A 24,594-nucleotide genomic window follows, 5' to 3' on the forward strand; every position below is an offset into this window, starting at 1 on the left:
CAGGGGGGCTGGGGCTGGGGGCGCAGGGGGCAGCACCCCGGGCGGGAGGCGGTGCGCAGCCCATACGGGGCAGTGTCACTGTTTCCCCACGAGAGAAATTGCTCCAGCGCCTGCCGGGCAGTCGGTCGGCTGCGCCCTGGGCTTTGTTGTCGGGTGTGTCCCGCCCGGGCTGGTCCCCTCCGCCCGGCTGCACCTCACAGACACCCCGGGGCCGCCCTCGCATAGGGCAGCACCGCGCCTGCCCCCAGCTCCGCTCTGCAGCCGGGGAAACTGAGGCACAGCGCCCGGATGTCCCCCGCGGCCCCCTTACAAGGGGCACCAGCCCCGCCCCGCCCGGGGAGGGACACGGACCCCCAGGGCCGGGCCGGGGTCTGCGGGGAGCCAGGTGGGGCCCCCGGGGGAGGCGCCGATCCCGGGCGGGGCTGCGCGCGGGTCCTCCGGCCGCCAGGGGGCGCTGTGCCGCCCCCCCGTCCCGCGCCGCCCCGGCGGGAGGCCGCAGCGCCCGGGCGGCGGCGATGAAGCGGGATCGGCGCGGCCGGTTCCTGTCCCCGGGCGGGCGCAGGCCGGAGCCCCGGGCCGAGGCCAGGCGGCGCAGCGCGGCGGGGCAGGGGGCGCGCGGGGCCCCGGCGCAGCCCGAGCCGGAGGACGGCGCCGAGGAGGCAGGTGGGTGTCGGCCGGGCCGGGCCCTTTCTGCCCCCGCGACCCCCCGGCTGGGCCCCTCCCCCCGGCTCCTCCCCCACCCCCGACCGGGCCCACTTCCCCCCGGGCCCCCCCGGCTGGGCCCCTCCCCCCGGCTCCTCTCCCCCCGGACCCCCCCGCGGCCGGGCCCGCTCCTCCCCCCCCTCCGGCCCCACTTCCCTCGCGGGGACCCCCAACCCACCGGGGTTCAACCCTCCGCCCGGGCCCCTCCCCCCCGCGACTAACCCCCCCCACTTCCCCTCCGGCCAGGGCCCCCCATTTCCCTGGCAGGGCCCCCCCCGCCGGCAGTGCTCCCTCCCCCCCTAGGATTCTCCCCATCCTCTGCCCCTACCCTAGGGGACTCCCACCCCCCCGGAGCCCCCTGCACCCTGGCTGGCCCCCAACTCCCTGCTCCGGCCAGCGCCCTCCCTCCCCCAGGCCCTCCCGCTCCCCGCCTGGCCTGCACCTTGCCCCTCGCTGTGGCCCGGTTGGTGGAGCCAGACTCCCGGTGCCCGCAGAGCTGCCCTTTGCCTCGGGTGCTGCTCCCCCCCATGCCAGGCCCTAGTGGTGTCACCCCCCTGCAGAGGTGCAAGGCCCGGCTGTGCCCACTCTCTCTGGGGGCCCGCGCCCCTTGCATTGACCAGTGGGGCAGGCAGGCGTAGCCCTCTACCCTGGAGCACTTCTGGGGGGGCCCCTGTAACATGCAGGGTGCTTTGCAAGCTTGGGTTCTGGGTGACACCCCATGTCGTACCCTCACCCTCCATGCACCCCACCCTGAAATATCGGTGTGTGCCAGCCAGGTGTGCGGAGCAAGCCAGGCGCAGTGCTAGGGCCTGCTGGCCTCGCAAAAGGAAGGGAGTTGGCGGTGCCTGTCCTGTGTGGGTAGAACAGAACCAGGAAGGGGGAAGCCTGGAGACAGGCGAACTGGCACCTGGTGGGAGTCCCCCCAGGAAAGCAGCTCCCTGGTTGTGGGAGTAGCAAACCAGGGCAGGGGGGGCCTGGAGGTGGCCAGAGTGCCACAGCTGAGGGGACAATGGTCTGTCACCCAGGAAATGCAGCGCAGTGATGGGGAAGGGGCTGTGGGCAATTAAATCCAGGAGGAAGGCTGCTTGTATTGGCCCCAGAGACGGGTTCGTGGAGTGGAAAGTTGTCATCCTCTCTGGGTGAATGCTGGGAAGGGTGGTGCACAGGTATCCCTAGCCTGCTGTCTGGGGCAGTGTTCGGCAGGGACGCACCTCTGTGTGAAAGGAGAGACAGCAGGGGAAGTGTCACTGGATGTTGCCAGCTGTGTGATTTGTCAGCTGCTGACAAAGCAGACTTAGGAAGTTGTCTGTGGGCCTGACCTGTCACCTGCAGCAAATTAAGGCCACTTGCTGGGGTGACAGAACACAGTTGTCCTGTTGGGGCCAAGACAGACTAACCCTTTCTGTGTTGAGAGGTGCCCGCCCACATGATGGACATCAAAGGTTTCTACTGCAAGTTACACGAGTTAGGATTAAAATTACCCGGGTTATCCTTGTCCAGCTTCCAGGCAGGAGCTGGCCATCGCTGCAGCCAGGAAGTACTCCCCCTCCCTGGCAGCAGGCTGTGCAAAGGGCATGGGGGAGAGGAGCGTGGGCGGGTTGGTGAGGTTCCCCAGCCAGCATGCCTTTTTGCAGGCACTGAGGGCGTGGGTCTGATGTGTAGTGTGCGCAAGTGGATGGCTGTATCTGAAAAAGCTGCATTGTTTGCTCAGCGGGGAAACATTTTTTCAAAGCAAAGACCGTTACAGGTGGAGTCAGGCTGCAACTCTTGCAGTGTAACCAGTGAGAAGAACCTTGCCCAAACCCGCAGTGGCGTTCAAGCTTTTCCTGAGCAGGGAGGGCTTTTACTACCATGGGCGGACACAGCTACAGAGGACGGTGCAGTTCAGGGCAGACGTGGGCGAGGTGTTAAGCCCTACATTACTGCTTGCAGTCCCTGGTATCAGATCCCACCGCAGCTCCCTTAGAACGCCCTTCTCATGCTCACTGCTGCACAGTACCCCTGGCTGTGCACCAGGAGTGCACTCGCTGAGCACGGTGGGGCTTGAGGGGCCGGAGGAGAATTTGCAGTGCAGGAATGTCGTCGAGAGGGCAAGGTTAAGGTGGACCAGCTTGGTGACATCACTGTTGCATTGGCATCAGCCCAGTTTTCCATGAATGCATTTAACATGGACCATGATGTGTCCAGTGAGCTAAGCCCAGCCCTGTGGGGGCTTTCAACCTGGTGGCTAGTGCTGGAATGATTGCTGAGTGCTTGGCTTCTCTGCCTGCTCGTTGATAAGCTGCAAGATTTGAAATGTTGCACTGGCTCCTCAGAGCCCCTGGGTTAGGGTCAGCGGGCAGAAATCTCTGCTGTGCACCCTTGCTGGCTCAGGCGGTGGGCAAGCCCGTGGGCTGTGTGCAGCTGGGATGCAGTGGCCAAGCAGTCTCACACCCTGGAGGAGCTGAGTTACTGTCCCTCTACGTAAGGGCAGAACGGAAACCCAGCACAAGTTGGGAGGGATACGCTCCCTGGGGCGGGTGCGAGGAGGGGCGCTCTGGAGACCAGCTGTTCAGTCCTTGGGCAGGTAGGGTGTGTTCCTTAGATCTAATCCTGGGGGTGGGTAGCGAACTCTAGAGGAGGATGTTTGTGTTCCGTCGTGCTGCTTAATCCCATTGCATCCATGCCCTCGCTTGTTCTGAGCACAGGTGTACACAGCAGGGTTTCATCCCATGCCCACGAGGGCCTAGCTCATGGGCTGGAGTGAAGGAATCCCCTGGGTGTTCGGAACACAGGGTGCTCTTGAGATGGGGCGTTGGCTTGTTGTGTGACATTTGTCCTGCGGCAATACTCACGGGCCACGGCCCCGTCTGGCCTGGCGTCAGAGGCGCTCCCCAAATGCACGCGACAGACCCTGTACGTTGGTAAGAACTGAGAGTTCACCCTTCCTTCTTCCGCAGGGGTCGGTAGAGCGCTGAGCACAGGGTACTGCCGGCTCTGCCATGGGAAGTTCTCCTCCAGGAGCTTGCGGAATGCTTTTGGGAAGGTTCCTGTGACAGGCGAGAACTCAGAGAAGCAGCGCCGAGTGGATCAAGTGTTCTTTGCCGACTTCCAGCGACTGGTCAGGGTCGCAGTACGACAAGATCCCACTCTCCCGCAGTACGTCTGCAAGAAATGCCATGCCCAGTTCTACAAGTGTCGCAGCGTCCTCAAGACATTCATTCAGCGGGTGAACGCGTCTCCCACGGGCCAGATAAAGTCAAAGGGAAAGTGCGTGCTGAGCTTTATCTTTTATTCTTGTTCAGTTTCTAGTGATGCATTTCTGGTGTTTGCAGATGTCAGTTTATTTGGGGAATTTCAGGGCACTAGGCTCCAGGGACTGGATGTATTTTTAGCAGCTGAGAACAGCTACTGGCTGACTGTTTTCTCCATAGCCAGTGGATGAGCCTGTATCTACTCATGCCATGTTTAGATACATGTAGTTTTGTTACTGCCCCGTTTTGTCCCCCTGGGAGAGAGTCCTCATGTGCTGCTTTGTCTGTGTATAGGAGCAGCGATGTGCAGCCACGGTCAGACACAGAAGCCCCCTGTTTGGGTAAGCGCCGTACAGAATGACATGGGACTGTTCTTGTGAGTTCTGTCACCCGTTGGGGGGTTTCCTACTGGAGGCTCAAAACCTACCACCCAAGGGTCCTGGAGCCTTCCCAAAAGTGGAGCGGGCTGGGGCTCCTGCCCCTGTCTGGGCAAGTGGAGGGAGAGTCTCCCCATCCCAGCTCCGGCAGGGGCACCCAGAGGAGAGGGGTGGAACTCAGTACGTTTGGCTGTGTTCTGAGGTCTGCCTGAACGGCCCCTGAAGCCAGCAGAGAAGCAGAAAACGCTCTCTAGTATTCTTGAGAGATCAGTTATTTTTAAAACCTGCCCAGGAAGAAGCCTCAGATTTGTTCCTTGAAGTGCCTTTGCATGTTCTGCTTGCCTGAGCGCCCCCAGGCTCTCTGGGCATCTTACAGCCCCTCCTCTCTGCTTGGCTGGTGGGTGGGTGGTTGGGGTGTGTCTGGCTCCTTAGGCTGTGTCATCTGCATGCTCAGCAAGTGGGTATAGCCTGGTACTGCCAGAGCAACTAAGCGCTTGCATGCTCCTCTTTCCCCTTGAACAGTAGACCTGATCACTTCCAGCCCTCAGTGCCTGCATAATTTGGTTTCGTGGACTCACAACCATGCAGGGAACTGCCCAGCTGTGCCAAGCCTGCAGCGTGTGTTATCGTCCGAGTACTGCGGGATCATTCGAGCCGTGTGGAGCTGTGCAGATGGGCATGACTACGTTATGGATACAGATTCTGATTGCAGCACAGTGCTTGTTGACAGTGCCTTGTCTGTGACCTGGAAATGGGACAAGAGCACAGCGCAGTGTTTGACTGGCAATGGGGCAGGGGCAGACAACCCTGGGGCTGCCTCCGTTCCCAGGCCACAGCCCGTTCCAGCAAGGACAGCTGCTTGCGAGCAGCCAGGAAACAAAGGGACCACATCGGAGCCACTGAGCACGCAGAATCAGTTGCCACAGAGCAGGAATTCATCTCATTCACCACTGGACTGTCCAGTCTCTGTGCAGGAGAAAAGTCTGTCCCAGTCGGCCTCGCCACTGAGCAGTGCCGCAGGTAAGAGGTTTGCCTCGAAAGTGACCTCCCACTGCGTGGGGAGAGGAGAAGGCCTCCGTCCCTGGCCTCCAAGGCTGTGGAGGCCTCCAGCATGACACAGGCACCGTGCTGGGGAAGCTATAGTTCAGTCCATGTTGCTGTCAGAAACTGAGCCTTGCAGAAAGGACGTGTATTTCATAGCAAACAGTGGAAAGAGGACCACTGAGCACAGGACTCTGGGCCAGAAGCATGTGGAATCAAATCAAGGCTCTGCCACTGACTTGCTCCGTGGCCTTGAGCAAGTCACTTTGCCTCTTGGTGCTTACGTGTCCCTGTCCATTGCAGGGGATGAAACCTGCCTGTGCCGCAGTGTAGAATCAAGATGAAAAATGGGGTGGGGTGGGGGGAGAAATGTGCCTTGCTGGAGGAGTGCCCCTGTGCATGCTGCATGTCTCCCAGGCCGCTCAGTGTCGCATGTGGGCCTTTCGGGGGCTGGACAATGCAGTGCAGTTGATAGGCCTTTTCCGTGGCTCCTCACACCTGCCAACACTTCCATGGTCCCAAGGGAAGCTGAGAGCAGCTGTGGGGATGGCCTGGCTTCCTCCCTCTCCCGCACCACGGCAGGGTGTGCAGAACCAGCTCACCACCCTCGCCGCTTTCAAGGGGAAATGTCCAGCTGGACTGCAGCAGCAAGCTCGTAAGTAGCGAGTGCTACGGGAGCTGCTTCCAATCACCGTCGGCCTCCTGGGGCATCGGCCTGTCTCCTCCCTCCCTGAGGTGCTGTGTGTGATCAGTGGAGACGATCTGCTTATGTGACACGGGTGGGTGTGGGCGAGGGTGACTCCACCTCGTTCTCGATCACGCACCTGAAAAAGGGGCGAGTGAGACTCCTGGTGCCATCAAGAGGAAACATGAGAGAAAACTGCTCAGCCTCAGATCTGCGACCTCCACCCATCAGGAGCGGGGGTGGGCCAGACTCAGTGATATCGGCATTGAGGCAAAAAGGCTCCATACCCGTTCCCAGAGCTTAGGAAGTGATAGCGCAGATCTTCTGGAGCCCTTGCAGTCAAAGCAGCTTGGTTTGGCCCATGTAGTGACCCTCCCGCCACAGAGCGAGTGTGGCCGGCTGCGGCTGTGAGTTCTCCCAGGTTTGCTGCCTTCTGTGAGCGCCTTGGTCTGTAATACACAGCGCTCTCTCCTTTCCTCCCCAGGCCAGTCGAGTGGGAAGCAGGTTCTGTCTTCGACGTCGGATGAGCGGGTAAAAGACGAGTTCAGTGACCTTTCTGAGGGGTGAGAGAAGAGTGGGTTTCAAATAGCCTAACTGTTCTTTGCCAGCATGAACACAATCAGCCTGGGGCTCTCATTTGCTGGGACCCAGCATCTGACCAACTGCTTCCTTTGCAGTGAGCTTGGGAAAGCTCACAGAGCTGATGCCCTGGATGGGTTTTCCCCTAATTACGTCCTGTTTTCCTTTCAATGGCATTGGCAGGCGCTGAGAGTTGCTTTTAGCAATGCATGGAAAAGGATTTCCCAGCAGTGTGGCCCTGGGTGTCTTTCCAAGACCCGTTTGGTATTGTCCAGCTCTGTGCTGGAGCCGCTCAGCTGGTTTCCAGCGCTGCAGGCCCACATAGCTTCTACTCCTGTCTCGCACTTCCTTCTCACATCCAGTGCCTGAGGCTGGATTGCAGAATTCCCATTGGGGTGGGGCCCAAAAGGGACCCATGCTGGTTGTCAGATACTGGACTGCACACAGAGAATTGTCTTTACTTGCCAAGGCAGCCTGCCTGTTGGATGTGAACTCGGGGAGGGGCAGTACAGACACTTAGCGCCAGGCCCTTTGTGTTTGCTGTAACCCCCTGTAACAGTGGAAGGGAAGGGCAGGATTCCCAGGAGCAAGGCTAAAATGACACTCCTACGTAAGTGGCCATTTCGTAGAGTTGTTCTGGGTCAAAACTCCTCACCTGCCCTTTGCAAGCCTGATGAGAGCATAGGCCAGAGCCTGCAACCCCTTACCTAACAGAGGCCAGAGTGCTCGTTCAGCTCCCTCCTGGCCTCAGAATTGTTTCAGTTCTATAGCCAGGATCAAAAGCCGAAGCCTATTGGCGGGTGGTAGGAGATGTGGAATGAGCTGCACTGGAACTAGCTTTGTGTCAGAACAAGTGTATTAGGCTCTGGCTCTGCAAACCTGCCATAGCAGAGCTTGGTTGTGACACAGCTTCCCCTATGTCTCTAACGGCAGGGCCAGACTTTCCTCTGGCACAGCTCAGCAGGAATCCAGCAAGTATTGAAACTCCGGCGTCTACCTCGCTGGAGGTCACATTTGTCCCCTGAGCAGGGAAGGGCTGTTTTATCTTCCTCCAAGGGAGGCTGTGAGAGGAGACTGTTCTGCTGCCTCAGTTGCCATGACTTTGTTCAGGAGATTCAAGAACACATATTAGCTGCTGAAGAGACCTGCCTGTGAGTGTGTTAGTGCAGAGGGTTCATCCAGACCCAGGATAATAAAGTTCCTTCTCTTTCTCAGAGAGTTCGCAAGTGACGATGAAAGTGACAAGAGAGCTGTGCAGTCCTCCGACGACTCCTTTGAGCCGTATCCAGACAAGAAGTAAGAGGCCTTTTTTATTTGCCTTTTGAAACAACTTGGTTGCTGCTGTTTATCCACAGACAGGGTATACCGGCATTAGCATGGGCTTCACGCACCTGTTTGGGTTCTGCAGGATGGGGCACCCAACCAAGGGAAGACAGCAGATGAGTGTTATTTATTGGCAGCTGTGTTCCTCCTCCCTGACTTCCCTGTGCAGTGCTGCAGCTGGTCTCATGCTGGGCTGAGAGAGCACATGTGCTTCTCTGGCCCTCTGCTGTGTTACTCTGTTCACACTGCTGGGCTAGTCCAGCCAACACAGGGAACATTAGACTTGAGGAAATGAAGGAAAATTAAATCCCAAAGGTTCTTGTTCATTTCTTCATGGCTGTCCCTTGCCTTAGGGTGTCTGGCAACAAAAGGAGTGACAATAAGGAAGCAAAGAAGGCCGAGGAGCCCAAAGTAAGAAAGAAGCCAGGACCCAAGCCCGGCTGGAAGAAAAAGATCAAATGTGAAAGGTAACTAAACTGAGCCGGGAGGGGAGAGGGTTCGAGATGAGCACAGCCACACTGGGGTAATTCTCTTGTTTCAGGGAGGAGCTGCCTACCATTTACAAGTGCCCTTACCAGGGATGCACAGCTGTGTACAGAGGGGCTGATGGCATGAAGGTAAGTGGAGAATTAACATGGGCCTTGTTGTTTCCAGTGTAGGTGCTGGGAGGCATTAAAGGGGACAAGTCACCTTTCATGTGAGTACAGATTAATGGCCTGGGGGCACTGCTTTCCGTTCTCTGGGTGGGTGGAGCTGGGTTCCAGTGAACAGTTCAGCCAGTGACCTGCCTCATGTGAGGTCTCTGTTCCATTCCAAGTGGAAAGAGGACCTGGTCTCCTTATGACTCTGTGCTTCATCTTCTCTCTGGGCCTTCTGCCTTTGCCTTGCTGGGAAGCCCTTTTGGAAATGCCATTGGTTAAGGCGCTGCTTGGAGCCTAGTGCTGGTGGAAGAAGGTTCTGTGAAAAGCCTACAGAAGGAACGGGCTTGCTGGCTCAGACGCAGGCTTGACTCACTTCAGAGAAACTAGATCTGATGCGTAGTCTGTGCTCGTGGGTTTTATGTGGAGTCTTCCGGTGTGTGCTCTCAGCTATTGCTCCAGAGTGTGAACTAAGTTCTTACCCCAGGAGGCTCTAAGAGTCCTGTCTCCAATCCTAACTTTTAGAAACACATAAAGGAGCATCATGAAGAGGTTCGGGAGAGGCCTTGTCCCCACCCTGGCTGTAACAAGGTGTTCATGATCGATCGGTACCTACAGCGCCACGTGAAACTCATCCACACAGGTACTTCCTGCTTCCAGCCAGAGGGAGGGTGTGAAGCAAGAACAAGACGATGACCTCACTGTACTTAAGCTCTGGGCGCCGTAGCTGTGCCAAGAACTTGTGTTGGGTATGAAACTGCCATTGCTGTATTGGCTTCAATGCCCCCCTCCCACTTTCCATTGGGTACCCATCATCTTCCAGGGTGTGCTGCCCTGGGGAGGCTTTGAGCTTCTTCCCCCATCAGGTGCTAGGGCAGGAGCTCTGGAATTCACGGTTTAGCTTACATTGCTTCTGGTAAGCGTGGGCTTCTGTGGATCAGTGTCTGGAGGTGCTGAAGTGTCCACAGTGCCACTGACTGCTTCATCCTTTCCCTGTCATCACTGCAGAGGTACGCAACTATATCTGTGACGAATGCGGGCAGACCTTCAAACAACGCAAACACCTCTCAGTCCATCAGATGCGCCATTCAGGAGCCAAGCCCCTCCAGTAAGTGCACTTTGGCCTTGTGTTCCTCTGAGGGGAGTGATAATGTAAATGAATGGGTCACCATGTGGACCCCCTTGAACACGTTAGTTCAGTCTTCCTGACTGCTACAGCCCTGTGATTAGAGAACACTGAAGATCCCGGGGTGGAAGCTGTAGGATTTCCTTCCATTACTCAGAGCAGTAAGGCCCGTCCCAGCACAGTGTTGGCATTTTCACCAGTGCCAACAGGACTGACATAACCAGGGTGGTCTCCCAGGAGTGGGTAGTCTGCTAGCGGTGCTGTGAACTGTAGCAGCACTGATTGGACGCGGAAGCAGTCAGTGTTGTGTATGACCAGCAAGCACCTGTGCCTCGTGTATGTTGCTTTAGTAACAACCAGGAGGAGGAGAAACACCTACATCAATGGAAACTGCCAGAATCTGGCACCCGTGTGCAGACAGTGGAAAACCAAATATCTTGCAGGCCATGCAGCACGCAATGGCTGCACAGGGCCTGCAGGCCGCCCACCACTGCTAGACAGGATGAGAGCAAGCGTATGGTGTTTATTTAGAGAAACCTCTTAGAGCAGGGTCAGAAAAGTTCACCTAAACTAGGTCCTGCTGTACTGTACTGGCAGAAGCCCTGTGATTAGTGGAAACCATGGCCCTGGTGGAGCTGCTGCCCATGATAGGAAGTGTCATAGTGATAGGGGTGTCTTTGGCCCCTGCGTCCAGCAGGGAGGGGAGATGAGTAACTAAGGAGACGCTTCCTGGCTGTCAGTTGGGTTTGTGACCTTACATGGTCTGGACCGAGTCTCCCTGTACTGGTTCAACTAGGGGCACCATTAGCTGCTTCTAGGATTCCTTTGGTGGGCTCATTCTCAAGCTCTGTCTGTCTCGTGTGTACAGCCTCAGCTCCTAGTAGATCCAAACACTGGTGAGTTGGTAAATAGTGAGGACAGAGCACTCTGGATCACTTGGTGAAAGGGGTACAACAATACGCATTTTAATACAGACGTAAATGAGTTTGTGTAGGAACAAAACACAGGCCCTACTTGCAGGCTGGAAGAGTCTGGTCTGGGACACAGTGACCCTTAAGAAGATCTGGGGGGGGCATAGTGGAGAATCAGCTGACTGCAAGTGTCTGCTAGGGCCTAAAGAGTCTGTGATCCTGGGCTGCATCACCAGGGAAATCTCTCCTTGTCTTTCACACTGATGCAGCTGCTGCTGCTGCTGGCAGCTAGAACTGGACCCAGTATGCCACACTTCCAAGAGGACACAGAATAAGTAATGGACCAGAAAAGCAATTGAGCTCTTTAGGTCAGACTGACTTGATTATAACCTAGGTGGGAGCACTGTACGGTGCTGCCCCTCCCAATGTCCAAGGAGGTTCCGCTGTAGTGCTGAAATAGTGTTCACTGTCACCCCCTTCATCTTCATCTTCCCAACCCCGTTACCCATGTTATTGCTGGGGTCAGGCAGACTTTTAGTGCAGTCTCATGAGGTGGTTACGAGTGGTGAACTACTGGCAGCCTTACGTGTAGCTGGGGCCCTGGCCTGTTACTCTAATTGCATTTTGCTTTCCAGATGTGAAATCTGCGGTTTCCAATGCAGACAGCGAGCATCTCTCAAGTATCACATGACCAAACACAAAGCTGAGGCAGAGCTGGAGTTTGCCTGTGACCAGTGTGGGAAGCGTTTTGAAAAGGCCCATAACCTCAATGTCCACATGTCCATGGTGCACCCTCTGACCCAGACTCAGGACAAAGCCAAGCCCCTGGAGCCTGAACAGATCCTCCTGGTGAATCCTCCAGGGACTGTGGAAAGCCAGGCTGTAAAACCAGAACTGACTGCGCAGCAGGAGCCCACTTGAAGGGCTGCTGGAGGTGTGGAATGATCCAGTCTTGTATAAACCATGCAGAGTGGGGGATTTTAAGATACACCTTAATAGATTTAAAAAAAACCACACACACCAACTCAGTGGAAATAGTTCAGCTTGCTTTAAAAAAAAAAGCTTTTTCTGTGCTGTGAATCGCCATGCTTCAATCAAATTCAGCAGTGTTGTACTAAACCGCCTTCATCTAATTTAAAGGAACTGGCTGGCCTACACTTTCCCCCATGATGATAAAGCTGTACCACAGCAGTAAGTAGCTGTATAAACTGCAGGCATGTATGTAGTTCCTGGTCAGATGAATCTATACTTATGCAGGACAGGGGAGTGACAAAACTAGACTTTTTTAAAAGTTACAATTCCCAAAGCAAGTCTAAAGTGAAAAATTTAACCTACTTTTTATTGTTAGCCAGAGCTTCATGGTTTTGCCTGTAAAATAAATTATTTAGAGAGCAATTTGAATCAAGTAGTCCTGGTTGCAAAAATGGAGAGCAGCTGACAATTTTTTCTTGTCAGTATGTTTCTTTGGATTCCACAAGAATTGTCTTAGTTAAGATTTCTTTCTGCAGCTGCCAAGCAAGGCATGTCTTTCTCTGCCAGCATCCCTCAGAAGAGGGCTGGTTCATCATAGCAATCCTCAGCTGCAGCGTGCTTCCAGGAATGGCGGAGGGCAACACTCATCTCTGGGTCAAACTCTCCACAGGGATCCAGTAACTCGGAGTTAAAAGAAAAGTGCTGTTAAAAGCCCGTTACATCTACTTCCAAGCAACCTAAGATCAGCACCCACTCAGCCCTCTGCCACATAGTAAAACATGCCTCAAAGAGGCGGGTCAGCATAGTTTAGGGCCAGGCAACAGCTGACTCCTAACAAACAGTGGATCTGGAGTGCCAGAAAAGTACAATGGAAGTGGCATTTAGAGGCTGTATGGTTTGGGGATAATGCTAGTTCATGATTAGTCTTGCAAAAAAGACCAAGGGCTGCACATACGTGGACACTGTAAACGGAGGGTATGGGGTGGGTGTTCAGTGACAACTGAAGTAAACAGGAGAATTCAGCATACCTCTTGCATATGTATAAAGCTCTTTTTAGGGCACCATGCAATTGAGTGTAGCAGAAATTGACGAGCGTTGGTTATCACCTCTAACGAATCCACCTAGTGAAAAGACATCAGGTTCAAGACAGAAAGCAGAGTCACTTGAAATCATCACTTTCATGTTTAGTGAAAATGTTCGGTTTTTTTACACACAAGTAGTTTAGGTACTTTATCTTGTTTACAGATCAGATTGTTTCAACTTACGTAAAATTAAAATGCACTCTACAGTCCTCTACCAGCAAGGGGCATGTCTATTTCCTCATCTGCCTTGATCATGCTATACCACACAGACTCTGACTCCTCCAGACCTTCCTAAGTATCAGCAGTCCCTCCCCACATGGGTGCTGTACTGTAGTGACAGTAGGTAAGCCAATTCCAAAAGTAAGCATGCCTTGTAAAGGCAAGTGAACAAATGAAGGTGTGGAGAGGAAGCTTAACCTGGGTAAGAGGAGAATGACCACCACTCACGTGTGTCACACAGGGTAGATGCTGTCCCTCATGATCTGATCTTAAAGGAGTCGCCCCTTCCAGGTAGAGCTGAAGCAGCTGGATATACATGTTGACGGCAACATAAAGGAAGGTTTGCTCTCTGTTAAGCAGGTTTTGGTGAAAGCCAGGGCTAAGACTAGAGGAGTCACAAGGAAGGGAATGAAAAACAAAAACAAACAAAAAAAAAGCAGTAAAGTAGCACTTTAAAGACTAACAATTTATTAGGTGAGCTTTTGTGGGACAGACCCACTTCTTCAGAGCATAGCCATACCAGACCAGACTCATACTTAAGGCACAGAGAACCAAAAATAGTAATCAAGGTTGACAAATCAGGAAAAAAAAAAGTGATCAAGGTGAACAAATCAGGGAGTGGGGCAGGAAGTCAAGAATTAGATTAAGCCAAGTATGCAAAAGAGCCCTTATAGTGTCCCAGAAAATTTGCATCCTGGTTCAAGCCACATGTTAGTGTCAAATTTGAATATGAAAAAGTTCAGCAGCCTCTCTTTCCAAAGCAGTGTGAAAATTCTTCATCAATAAGACCCAGACGCTTAAGTCATTAACAGAATGGCCCACTCCATTAAAATGTAGACTAACTGGTTTGTGGATCAGGAGTGTTTTGATGTCTGTTTTGTGCCCATTAACTCTTTGTCTGAGAGAGTTTGAAGTCTGTCCAATATACAAAGCATCTGGGCATTGTTGGCACATTATGGCTTATATGATGTTTGCTGAGGAACATGAGAATGTGCCCGTGATTCTGAGACTAACCTGGTTAGGTCCAGTGATGGTATCTCGAGAATGGAATGAGCATATCACACCAAGCACCTCACTATAAGTCTTTAGAGACACTAGGGCAAAGATACGCACAGCGTGTTCACCACCTCGTTTGAAAATAACTCGTGGGGTTTCATAATGAGACTTGCTCTATTCAGCCATGGACACTACTGCCCCCTGCCGGCTTGGAACACAGGGAAGTGTGAATGGACACTTCTATCAAAGAGAAGATGGACTCATACAGTCTTGGAAATCACACTTCTGCAAGTTGGTGAAAAGAGTAAGAGTGCAAGGTGGTCTTGGAGAGCAGGGAAGGCTTTCACAGCCAGTCAAACAGAAGCAGCAATGACTTTCAGAGGGATGCAGGCACTCTTAGCTGTGTAAGTTACCAGCTGGGTTCACCCACAGGACAGGTAAATCTGAAGTGACTGATACAGCCAGTTTAGGTGGGGTGCTTCAGCCATGAAGTAATACAGCCATCCCAAACTCAGGGCAAACTTATTAGGAATGGTCTTCCCACAGTTGTCTAAGCTCAATTCAGTTAAACAACATGTATAGAATTGCTTGGACCTGGGTATGGGAGCCAAACATTTTCTTCTCCCACAAACAAGTCACTTGGTATTTTTTGCAGTTACCTGTAGAATGCAACAGGTAACAGGCTGATGTATTGGTCTGAGGTTGCATGGTGTAGAATTTGATAAGCTCCACGGTCTGCAATATCCAAAAAACAGGAGAAGAATAAAATGGCTTGTATCATCAGCTCTCTTCAGGCACTTTCAAAGCAGAGCAGCAGCTGGAGATCATGCATAACCAACTATCTGGCTCAGATCACTCCCTAGGGGTGTTTCCAACCTGTCTAGCACGTGCACAAGCTCCCACTGTCAGCTACTGTGAGGGTTACCCTGTTTGGACTCCATTCCCTCTCAAGAGCAAGGTGTTACATTCAGTGAAGGTTCAGGCAGCCCTTCACAGGGCTCCTGCCTCAGCACAGCAGCTGATGGATGCCCGACAGTGCTACCACATGGACACCTGAAGTCAAGACTTCCTTTATGCCCCAAAAGAGGCTGTATTTTCTGTGCTGCTTAGCAGGGGGATAGGCTGCTTCAGACAATACATTCACTAGACCCCACAGGTAGTTCCTTACAGCACCCCGCACCCCATTTTGTATCCCTGCAAGTTGGGGCAGGAGAATTGCACTTGCCTTTCTCTGCGGACTGAAAGAGCGCTAGCCAGGACATGCCTTGCTCCTCCAAGCGCTGGAGCAGCTCCAGGCACCATTCCAAAGATTTTTGAGCTTCTAGCCCCTCCTGCCGAGTTCAGAAAAGAACAGGCTTACTCCTTACGGAGATGTTGTTACATTCCAGACAGCGAACAGCCCGGGGAGGAAGAGGGAAAGTTTATCAAGTGCAGCACTGAAAGCACAGCGAGAGCGTTCCTCCACCTCACTGCAGTCACATGCCTTAATGCTAATGCAGGGGACTCCAGATGACCCTGGGCCACAGCACAAAGCATGCTGTGACCAGGGGGTTATCAATAACTGTGGCAAGAGCAATGCCCAGCCTATGACCAAAGCTTTTCCAAAGAGCCCAAAGCTATGTGCTGGGAACAAGTCATTGCCCTGCTCAGTATCTTTCAAAGGGCACTAAGTCACCACTCATTTCACTGGGTGTTAACAGCATTAGTTAACAGACAGTTTTCTCCATCCAGCCCTGTCCCCACCTTCTCCCACAGTCCGTGCTTTTCTCCTGACTGGTTTGTCTCCAAGCCTCCTTTCCCATCACCCCTGTGCTCAGAGCAGCTCAGATCAACCTTTGCCAAAACCTTTCCTGGGGAAAAAAATGCTCCAAACCTTATTGCACAAAATGAGCCCGCTGCTATGGCCCCTAGCCTCTCTCTTTGGTCTGTGTTAGAGGGCAAGGATGGGGATGCTGCTTCCTCTTTGGGACATTTCTCCTGTCAACTGCCACTGTCTATTACCTGCCTTATGGAAGGTGACTACCCACATATGCCAAATGCCACATGAAGGCTGAGCGGCATTATTTTTATTCATTCAAGATTAGGGGAGCAAGGCTGGAAGGCCACTGAACGGGAAGGTATGAAAACAATGACTCAGCCAGGAAGACAAATATTAAATTGTAGTGTGATAGGGGAAGGTGGTTACAGTCAAAGGAGGGCTGCAGTGTTTGGCTTATGAACAGGATAGGAGAGTGCAGGGATTTGTGTGTGATCTCCCTGAGACATTCCTTACTCCCTGCTCTAGCAGGAGGATCCATCAAGCTGGGGAGTGCTGGCCTAGTGGATTTTCAATCTAGTGAGACAGGGATTGGAGTTACCTTCGGTGCTAATCTGGTCAAGATGATGTCCATGAGTGCAAAGAACAACAGACACACTAGGAGCTGCAAGCAAAAGAGGCAGCGTGTTATTTATATAATCCGTAGTGCCCAAACGCAAACATAACCCCAGGGTAGTGGCTGGGCAGTTTGTTCTGAGGGGTACTCATTTAATGAAGCTTGGTAACTGCATTGTTACCCTGCCTTCCTCCTATCGCTCCGCGCCATATGTTTAGATTGAAGCTTGTCTCAGTGTTCACAGTTTTTATTACATCTCTGGTCAGCACCCAGTGAAACAGGGCCTGCCTCCCTGACGGGAGCCTCTAAGAGCTGACACAATGCACACAAATGGCGGTAGCAGCTCATTTCCCACCTGTCCAGGGATAATATGTTGCATAGTTTGAAATGCGAGTTGGTAATATTACAAGATTTCTCCAAGTCCTTCTCTGCACGGGGGGGAATGCTCTGGTGAGGGCCCAACAGCACCTCCTTTCCTCTGACAAATAGCAAACTGCTCTGACCGGGCATTTCCCCATATGAAGTGACAAGTTCTCTGGAAATTCTTGTGCACACAGAGAACACCAAATTAACAGGGGAAAATGGGAGCCCCCTCTCTGGGAATTCTCTGGCTCTGTTCCCAGAACTTGAGTGCCCTTATTCATTTCCTGCATACAGTTCCGAGCCATCAACCTTCTAGCACAACAGACCATGCTGAAATTCCTTTCAGAATTCACCAGTGCTGCCTTCAACAGGCAGACGGCTTGCAGCCCGCCCCGGGGTCCTAGCTAGCTTCTCAGTGCTCACACCTGGTTTTTGATTTGGGAGTGTGCATGGAAGAGTCTTCTTTTTTCCCCACTTAGAAAATCCCAACAAGCTGAGTTATACAACCTGACACAACTTTACTGGGGACGGGGCAGGGATTTAGGAGCCATATCCCTCCCAGAAACCAGATTTCACTACAAGGTTTAGTACTGTACAACAATTTCTTTCGGTGTTATCAGATACAAACACAATCACGTTCATATTTACTAATGGTATAGGAACAATTACAAATAGAGAATGACAAAGGTTAAAGAGGTCTAGTCTTGCCTGCTCTGTGTCAGACCCCAGGCTCCTCAGTATCTCTCTCATTTGTCCATGTGCTCCTTGCTGTTGAACAGTAAAGTGTAGAAAGGCTGCAGAAATCCAGGACGTATCAGAGAGGGAAAACTCTGCCTTTGAAGAGAGGAAGCTGGGAGATAAAAGCAATGTATGACTCAGGAGAGGAATACGCATGGGTGAGAGCGAGGACAGACATTTAGGGCTTCTAATCAAGGCTGCAATGAAGTAAGCAAGCAACTGACGAGGTCTTTACTGAAGGAACAGAAGTTGGAAGACAAAGAGGTCTCCCAGGCAGACAGGCAGTTCTCTAACACTTCTGACCATAAGATTGTGGCCATGCTAAACCCGTCTGCCCCAAAGTCAGGTCCAAGGATGGTTAAATCACAAGCTTTCTAACGTAAATTAACATATATACACATTATTTCAGCTTTTAGCATTAGTATAATTTTCAGAATGGGAACATCTAGTTACGTATCACATATATGAGTCCCCAGTTCTGCCCACCTACTGTGTCAAGAAGGAAAGCTGCAGAACCAGAAAGGAAAGGAGGGGTGGTGTTTGGGGGATTGCACATTCAGCAGACGAGCAGCACAGCACCAATATGAGGGCTCATGAAAACTGGGAGGAGCAGAGAGAAAAGGGCACAATATCAACTGAACGTCAGACTCGCCACCACTGCACAAGGCTACTTCCTGTCTCTTACCTACTAATTAACTTTTGTCTTCTACCTGAAGGACCTACATTTCTCACATGGCTTGGCTATGTCCCAAGATGAAAAGGTAAAATCCTCCCTAGCTGGTGTTATGCCAGAGGTCAGACTAAGAGATTATAACATTTCCTTCTGGCCTTAAAATCCATACGTCGATCTGTGCATAAAGCCGTCCTACAAATGTGACCCCAGAAGCCCAGCAATCAGTTGCAGAGCATAAGTTTGTGCACTGAACTTTTACACAGAAAGACCCGTGGCACTGAAGGCACTCTCATGTCTGCCCATGAGCTGGTATTCCGGCTCCTCAGACTTACCTCGTGGCAGAATGCTGGCACTGCCTCAGTCTCTGCAACTCCTGTGCAAGTGGTGCTCCAAACAGCCTCTTCCACTGGGAGCAGAGCACTGGCTCCAACCTCAGCCACCACAGCTGGAAGAACATTGGAAACTGACAAAGTTCGCAGCTGGAGCTCAGGGAGCCAGCAAAGTGAGAACACGGCAGCTACATCTGCAGACGGGTCAGGAGGTACGGCTAGAACAGGGGGTTCTTACGACAAATGATTTGATGGCCTCAGAGTGCAATCAGCATCTCTCGCTGGTAGCCACTCACGCTTTTCTCCTAAATGCTTAGTTAGCACTAACATATCCACACATACACATGTCCAAATCACTGTCATTTATGTACTCCTGTGGCTGAGTCAGTCAGCTGCGAAAAGTGATCTTAACCAACATATACATCTCACCTTCCACAGCAGACTCACTCAGCCACAGGAAATCTGAGGACAAATTAAATCGTGGATGGAGGATTGGTAGGGAGGCACCAGGGGCAATAGGAGTGGGGGAGATACAGCCATGGGAAGCAAGGAGAACAGAGAAGCATTGTGTCACCCCCACTGCACATAGCAGGGGAGGAGTTATTGCCACAAGCTGTGACTGCCACCCCTCTATGGATACTGCTAGGCAAAACTCTCCTGCACTGCTGCATCGGGAGTGCACACACAAAAATGAAAGATGTTTTTAAATAGTGTTAACTCCATATTAAGATATGTACATATACATGTCAAGACAACGTAACTAATGTTTTACTAAAAATTACTCAAAATAGCAAGATACAAACTAGTCCCGTCTGCCTCCCATAATCCCTCCTCTATCACATTCTAAATTCATCTACAGTTTGCATCATATTTTGGAGTCAGTTCTTAAAACAGAATCACAGCAGAAATATAATTAAGAATATTTACCGCTGCAGAGGAAATGATAATGGGACACTTGGTTTGACATGTTTTCAAAACATCATCAATCACTTTCACCGGTTCCTCATATTCCAAACTGGCATTCAGCAGTCCCTGGAGGAGCACACAAGTGCAACATGACTATATAATAATATATCTTTTGTACATATTTCAAATCCATATGTTGTCAACAAATAAACTGTAAGAGTCAGCATTATCCCGGGGGCGGGGGGAAGGGAGAATATCACACCCTCAAACCTACCCTGAACCTAGTTCTCTCTTACTGTGAAAAATTACAACATTTCAGTAAAACTTCAAACACCTGCTGACCAAAACTCTCTCACATTTCACCACCTCTTATACAAATAGCTATATCCATTATTCCTCTTCCACAGTTCAAAATATTTGTTTGAGGACTTTACATAAACAAAGTTCCTGTTTTGGGTGCTAAAAACCACTGCACAATTGCACATTCCAGTTCTAGTAATAATATCAGAAGAGGGTCCAAGTGTGAAAGTCAGGAAATTGCTCTTTTGCAAACAAATTCTGTCTCTGCGTTGTGAGAAAAGGCGGGGGAAGGTTAAACTAGCCATTACCCTGAAGAAGTGAGCAGTGATGTCATAGGAGAGTGCACAACCTCTGGAACAGATATTCCTCTGGAACAGAACAAGAGGGACAAGAGTTTAATCCAACAGAGGGTCACAGTTTTGTGTTGTTCTAACCTTCTGTAAAATCCATTTGCAACACATCACTATAGGGCTAGGTCTGACAGTGCGGAGTAAATATTTCTGAAAGCACAATTATTCATTCAGAACACAGTCCCTACTCAGAACGTCATTTCTCCCGTGAAGCATTATCAGTCAGTCACCACACAGTGCTGTGCGATTCCTGTCACTAGACAGTAACACAGATAATTCTGCTCACTGCGGACAACAGATGTAATTTTAGGTAGAGTGAGTCTCCCCGGACGAGCGGATTTTTCTTGCTTTGCCTATGCTGGGACAGATGGGCTTGCCCGAAGCCGAGTAACGAAATAAATAAATAAAGCTGATTAATACCAGGAGAATATAAAAGGGAGGGAGACCCAGAAGTGGATGGCACAACCATGATGAAGCTATTCTTTTATGTCAGCTACTGTTTCCAAATATCCCACTAATATTTTACAGATGGAAAATTAGCTTCTGACAGGGTCTCGGTTTCCAGATATATGTAGCAGGGAACAGCACAATGCCCTGACGTGTCATGAAAAACATCAGAGACTGGGATGTAAGTTCAGTCTCTTACTTCCAGGCCACCAGGGAATGCAGTAGAGTTCTCTGCATCAAATGCTCTTTAACAACTCTTCTAATGGCAACAAAAAAATACTGTGGATGGGTTCCCAGAGCCATAACAAGGGATGGAATAACAACGAGAGATGAAATAATAAAATGGGGGTATAACCCAAATGAATCCTCCTCTTCCAAAATTGTGCACACTTTACACAACTTGACAAAGGTGGCCACAAAACTGAAAGTAGCTGTCCTATTGTTCACATGGTGGTTAAATAACCACCTTGTAGGTCAAAAGTCTACACTGCGAATCAGTGATTTTTACTCAGCTATGCACCCATTTGTGGTACCATTCACCCCATCCAGCAAAGTGACAGGTGACCAAATCTTTTCACAGTATTTCCAAGGAGCCCTTTCTCATCAGCATAATATACTCCTCATGAATCCAGATAAACTTACTCAGTGTATTTTGCTGCACAGAAAGAGCACACCAAGGAATAATAATACATTGATAGTCATTGCAAGGTTCACATCATCACAACTTTTCCAGGTATCTGGATATCTCCTGCAGTGCCATAAACATAGGCTGTTTGAGGTTGCAACACAATGACAGAGTTCCTGCTCTCAAGTCTGATGGTGTTTAATCTCTTCCCCATTCTCTATTCTCAAGGGTAAGACCCTATCCTGGGCAATCACCAAACTTGCTACTGTTTAGAATATTGTACATACCAGCTCAGTGTTTACGAAGTGAAAGAAATCTTCACAATCCAAAACCATTTTCTTTCCTCTTTGCCATGTCATCATGAGAACTGATGGAGGAAGACTTAACAGAATCCTAATGTAAAATTAAAAAACATGCAATCAAGGAAGAGGACAGAGAACCGCATTCAGGTCATACTAAACTTGATTGATTTTCAGTAGACTTTAGAGAATTTCCAAAAACCTCGACTCAAACATCTGTTGAGTTTTGGCACATAGTTCTACATTATTGAATTAAACTTTCATGATAAAGAGATTACACTACAGTACTTGAAACAGATGGACTAAAATTATTATTTTCTTTTTTTTTTTCCAGTGCATATACTTGAAATGAAAAATGTGAAGTGAGCATTGTACAATTTTTCATGTTGTAATTGAAATCAATTTAAAAATATAGAAAACGTGGAAAATATTTAAAACAAAGCATACAATATCATTTAACAGTGAAATTAATCACACAATCACAATTAATGTTTTAAAATTGCTTGACAGCCCTAAAAATATGTAATATATTCCCACTTCAGCCATTAGCCCTTAGGATGTGCAATTCTTCCATTGGCATTGTACAGAGCGTAGCGGAGTTTCAGAAAGTAGCTTGATATGAAATTAGAGTCTCTCATTCCGGCACTTGTTTGTATTTACCTTTTTTGCATTAGCACTTCCTGCTGCCTCCACAGCTGTTCACTCACAGCAGAGCCATTCCCTATAGTTTTTAACCTTTCCCGGAAAACCCGAAATAGGAAGTGTCCCTTCTCATTCCAGCACCCATTCAGTGAACTCTTCCTACACCCCAGCTCTAGTACCATTTCCTGGATGACAAAGAAAACATGTCACAATTTTACATCAGTCTGCACGTTCAATCCTCTTTCATCCTACAGTACCAGTGACTGAGGTTATCTTAGATTTACAGGAACTGCACACGTGCCCGTAAACCTGAGCTGGATAAACACACTATGAAGTGATGGAACTCCCTGAATAACCCATGAAGTGAGAGAGTTTATGTTTCTGAATGTTACATCTGTCCAGTGTGCAGTTTTCAACTTACTCTTCTGAACTTAGTTTCTTTAGATTTTGGGTTTGTGAGGCACATTGGGGAATCAAACTTCAGAGTAATACAAATTTAGTAGAGTATATTTTGCATGCCCCAATTTCAGTGGCACGCAGTTTTACTGACTATTCAGTGCCTGAAGTGATTACTTGGCTATATGGATTACATTTCGCTCTCCAAAACTGCTGATGTGCGTTCCATCCTGTTTGTATTGATCAGTGAGATCAGGAAGGATCAGACTGGAAGTTAGTTTCCTTGATGTTTTCAGTGGACAGACCTATTTGTACCTTTACATACCAATGAGCTACAGGCAGAGAGAGAACTTGACTAGATTGACAACTAATTATAAAAATAGAAGCGCTACCAACCTAATAGAGCTCACTTAATCTTTAGAAAATGGAGATCTTGCTTCTTTACAAGGCTAATTTGGGACTCACTCTCTCTCCACATCAGGACCTACATGCTGGTATATTGGTAAACAAAAGGGGGGGTGAGGGAAGCAACCTACCAAATCAATTTTTATAACAGAATTCCACTTCTGAAAGTAACTCAGCATGTGATGCCAGCAGCCATTGTCTCGGCTTCAAGACTGGCTGCTTACATGTTTTCAGAAGCTCTGTTTCCGTCTCTCAGCTTGTTACAAGGCAGGCCGAATGGTTCTAGTGCTATGCTGTGCGTTCGCACACGTGGCGAAATGGCCAGCATAAAGTGTCTCGTTAGAGTTGCACACACAGGGTGCTCTCTGCATACACGCCTCACCGTTTGGTGGAACAAGCGTTGCGGCAGCAGCTCGAAAGGCTCTCGGCTTGAGTACCTGGCTCAGACAGTTCGCACTGCATGGCTCTTAGTGCTTGAACTCCCCAGCCCCGAAAGCCACAGCACCCAAGAAGCCACCACACCAAACACCCAAGCTGCTGCACCAGCTCTTGGGGCTGGGTGGCTCGGCCCCAGTGAGGCTGCAGGGGCAGGAGGTAGGGTGCCCGGATGAGGGGGCAGGAGGAGGGGAATGTGGCGATTACGTATCCTGCTTTTGGACACCATTGTCTAGTGCCTTAAGGGCATGCGAATTAACACATTAAAGCAGTGGTGTCCAAAAGGAAGACACACGATTGCCACTTGCGTCCCCCTCCGCCCCGCAGCCAGGCACCCTACACCCCCTGTCCCCACAGACCCACCGGAGCCACTGCTGGAGCTGTGCTGCCGAAGTCACCCAGCCCCAAGTGCACAGCCCCAAGAGCTGGTGAGGCAGCTCAGGTGGCGATGCAGCACAGTGGCTCCCTGGCTGCTGCGCGGCTCTCGGGGCTGTGCCGCTTGGACCTGGGTGGCTTGGTGCCCAAGGAGCTGCCATGCCACTGTGCAGCCCCCGAGCCAGCCACATGGTGCCTGAGCTTCCAAGCCACCGCCACCGCATGGCACCCGAGGAGCCACCACCCGAGCCTGCCAACCTACAGTCGCCACAATACACTTCTCCGTTCACTGCATATTGGACACTGCGGCAGTAAAGACTGGAAACAATATTCTTATTGGCTCTATTTTGGGGTATAAAGAACATCAATCATCATCATATCTAAGCACTGAGCACTGTCTCCTGTACCCGACAGTCTAGAAAGGATTCTGTTATGCCAATTCATGGATCCATAGCATGATGTAAAAGTCACCTGTAATCTACAGAGAATGTCAGGATTGACTGTCCCTTTGTGAATGCAAAACTCCGACGTCTCCAAGTGGCCACAGTTGTTCAGCTCTGACCTGGAATTAAGAGAGACTCCTGCTGACTAACCTTGTTACATGTACTCAGTGACACTACCTATAACACATTGGGAAAGTGTTTGCATTAGTTCTCACTAACGATGTAACATTGCTTCCTTTTTCAATTTTATTTTATCTTTATGCTGAACTGAATGCATATAGTGAAATCAAAAGGAAGCTGTAAGGAGAGGCAGTTAAAGAAACCCTGGAAGAATATGACACAGCTAAGGCAGTCTCTCTGTTCAGCAAGTGTTTCTGAAGTGGGTACCAATCAGACCACCACCACCCAAATCAGTATGATTTTCTCTTCCCAAGGCTAGGAAAGAGACCAAAAGATACTACGGGGGATTTAAAAATAATGTGCTGGCAGAAAGGGAGGAGGAAAATGGTCAGCTCAGCAGACATTGACAGAGGGACATAGAATCAGCAAGGCTGAAGCCCAGATAGAGTTGTATGAGAGCCATGGTTTGCAGCAAGCACGCTGTAACTTAGC

The 24,594-nt window shown here is 50.5% G+C and overlaps 2 protein-coding genes across 3 annotated transcripts in view; one reads left to right on the plus strand and one right to left on the minus strand.

Moving 5' to 3' along the window:
- Positions 1-454: 454 nt before the first annotated feature.
- Positions 455-12,121, plus strand: ZNF276 (zinc finger protein 276). Of its 2 annotated transcripts, none has more exons than XM_075008824.1 (11): positions 455-663; positions 3,642-3,951; positions 4,230-4,276; positions 4,838-5,332; positions 6,523-6,601; positions 7,833-7,913; positions 8,294-8,407; positions 8,482-8,557; positions 9,104-9,221; positions 9,587-9,686; positions 11,251-12,121. In XM_075008824.1, exons 1-11 carry the CDS (start codon positions 516-518, stop codon positions 11,534-11,536), a joined length of 1,854 nt encoding a protein of 617 aa, XP_074864925.1. In that variant the 5' UTR covers positions 455-515; the 3' UTR covers positions 11,537-12,121. The 2 variants fall into 2 exon arrangements, with proteins under 2 accessions (XP_074864925.1, XP_074864924.1); XM_075008823.1 differs by having other exon boundaries at positions 4,835-5,332; positions 11,251-12,112.
- Positions 12,122-12,153: 32 nt separating this feature from the next.
- Positions 12,154-24,594, minus strand: part of FANCA (FA complementation group A) — a 56,762-nt gene continuing 44,321 nt past the window's right edge. Inside the window, exons 29-41 of the mRNA XM_075009137.1 lie at positions 24,011-24,101; positions 21,947-22,113; positions 21,275-21,380; positions 19,874-19,933; positions 19,287-19,391; positions 18,363-18,475; positions 17,328-17,469; positions 16,242-16,304; positions 15,110-15,215; positions 14,544-14,619; positions 13,117-13,273; positions 12,616-12,708; positions 12,154-12,268 (exon numbers count right to left, since the gene is read on the minus strand). Of these exons, the coding sequence (XP_074865238.1) occupies positions 12,161-12,268; positions 12,616-12,708; positions 13,117-13,273; positions 14,544-14,619; positions 15,110-15,215; positions 16,242-16,304; positions 17,328-17,469; positions 18,363-18,475; positions 19,287-19,391; positions 19,874-19,933; positions 21,275-21,380; positions 21,947-22,113; positions 24,011-24,101 (1,387 nt within the window). The 3' untranslated portion in view covers positions 12,154-12,160. The remainder of the gene's footprint in view (positions 12,269-12,615; positions 12,709-13,116; positions 13,274-14,543; positions 14,620-15,109; positions 15,216-16,241; positions 16,305-17,327; positions 17,470-18,362; positions 18,476-19,286; positions 19,392-19,873; positions 19,934-21,274; positions 21,381-21,946; positions 22,114-24,010; positions 24,102-24,594) is intronic.

The sequence above is a fragment of the Carettochelys insculpta genome, chromosome 14 (genome assembly GCF_033958435.1).
Source record: "Carettochelys insculpta isolate YL-2023 chromosome 14, ASM3395843v1, whole genome shotgun sequence".
In the NCBI taxonomy this organism is placed as follows: domain Eukaryota; kingdom Metazoa; phylum Chordata; order Testudines; family Carettochelyidae; genus Carettochelys; species Carettochelys insculpta.

Excerpts from the sequence above, each read along its gene's own strand:
- ZNF276 (XM_075008823.1), top strand. The coding sequence starts at position 516 with ATGAAGCGGGATCGGCGCGGCCGGTTCCTGTCCCCGGGCGGGCGCAGG. Across the intron at positions 3,952-4,229 it reads CAGATAAAGTCAAAGGGAAA|GAGCAGCGATGTGCAGCCAC; the intron begins GTGCGTGCTGAG and ends GTCTGTGTATAG. Across the intron at positions 8,408-8,481 it reads AAAAAGATCAAATGTGAAAG|GGAGGAGCTGCCTACCATTT; the intron begins GTAACTAAACTG and ends CTCTTGTTTCAG.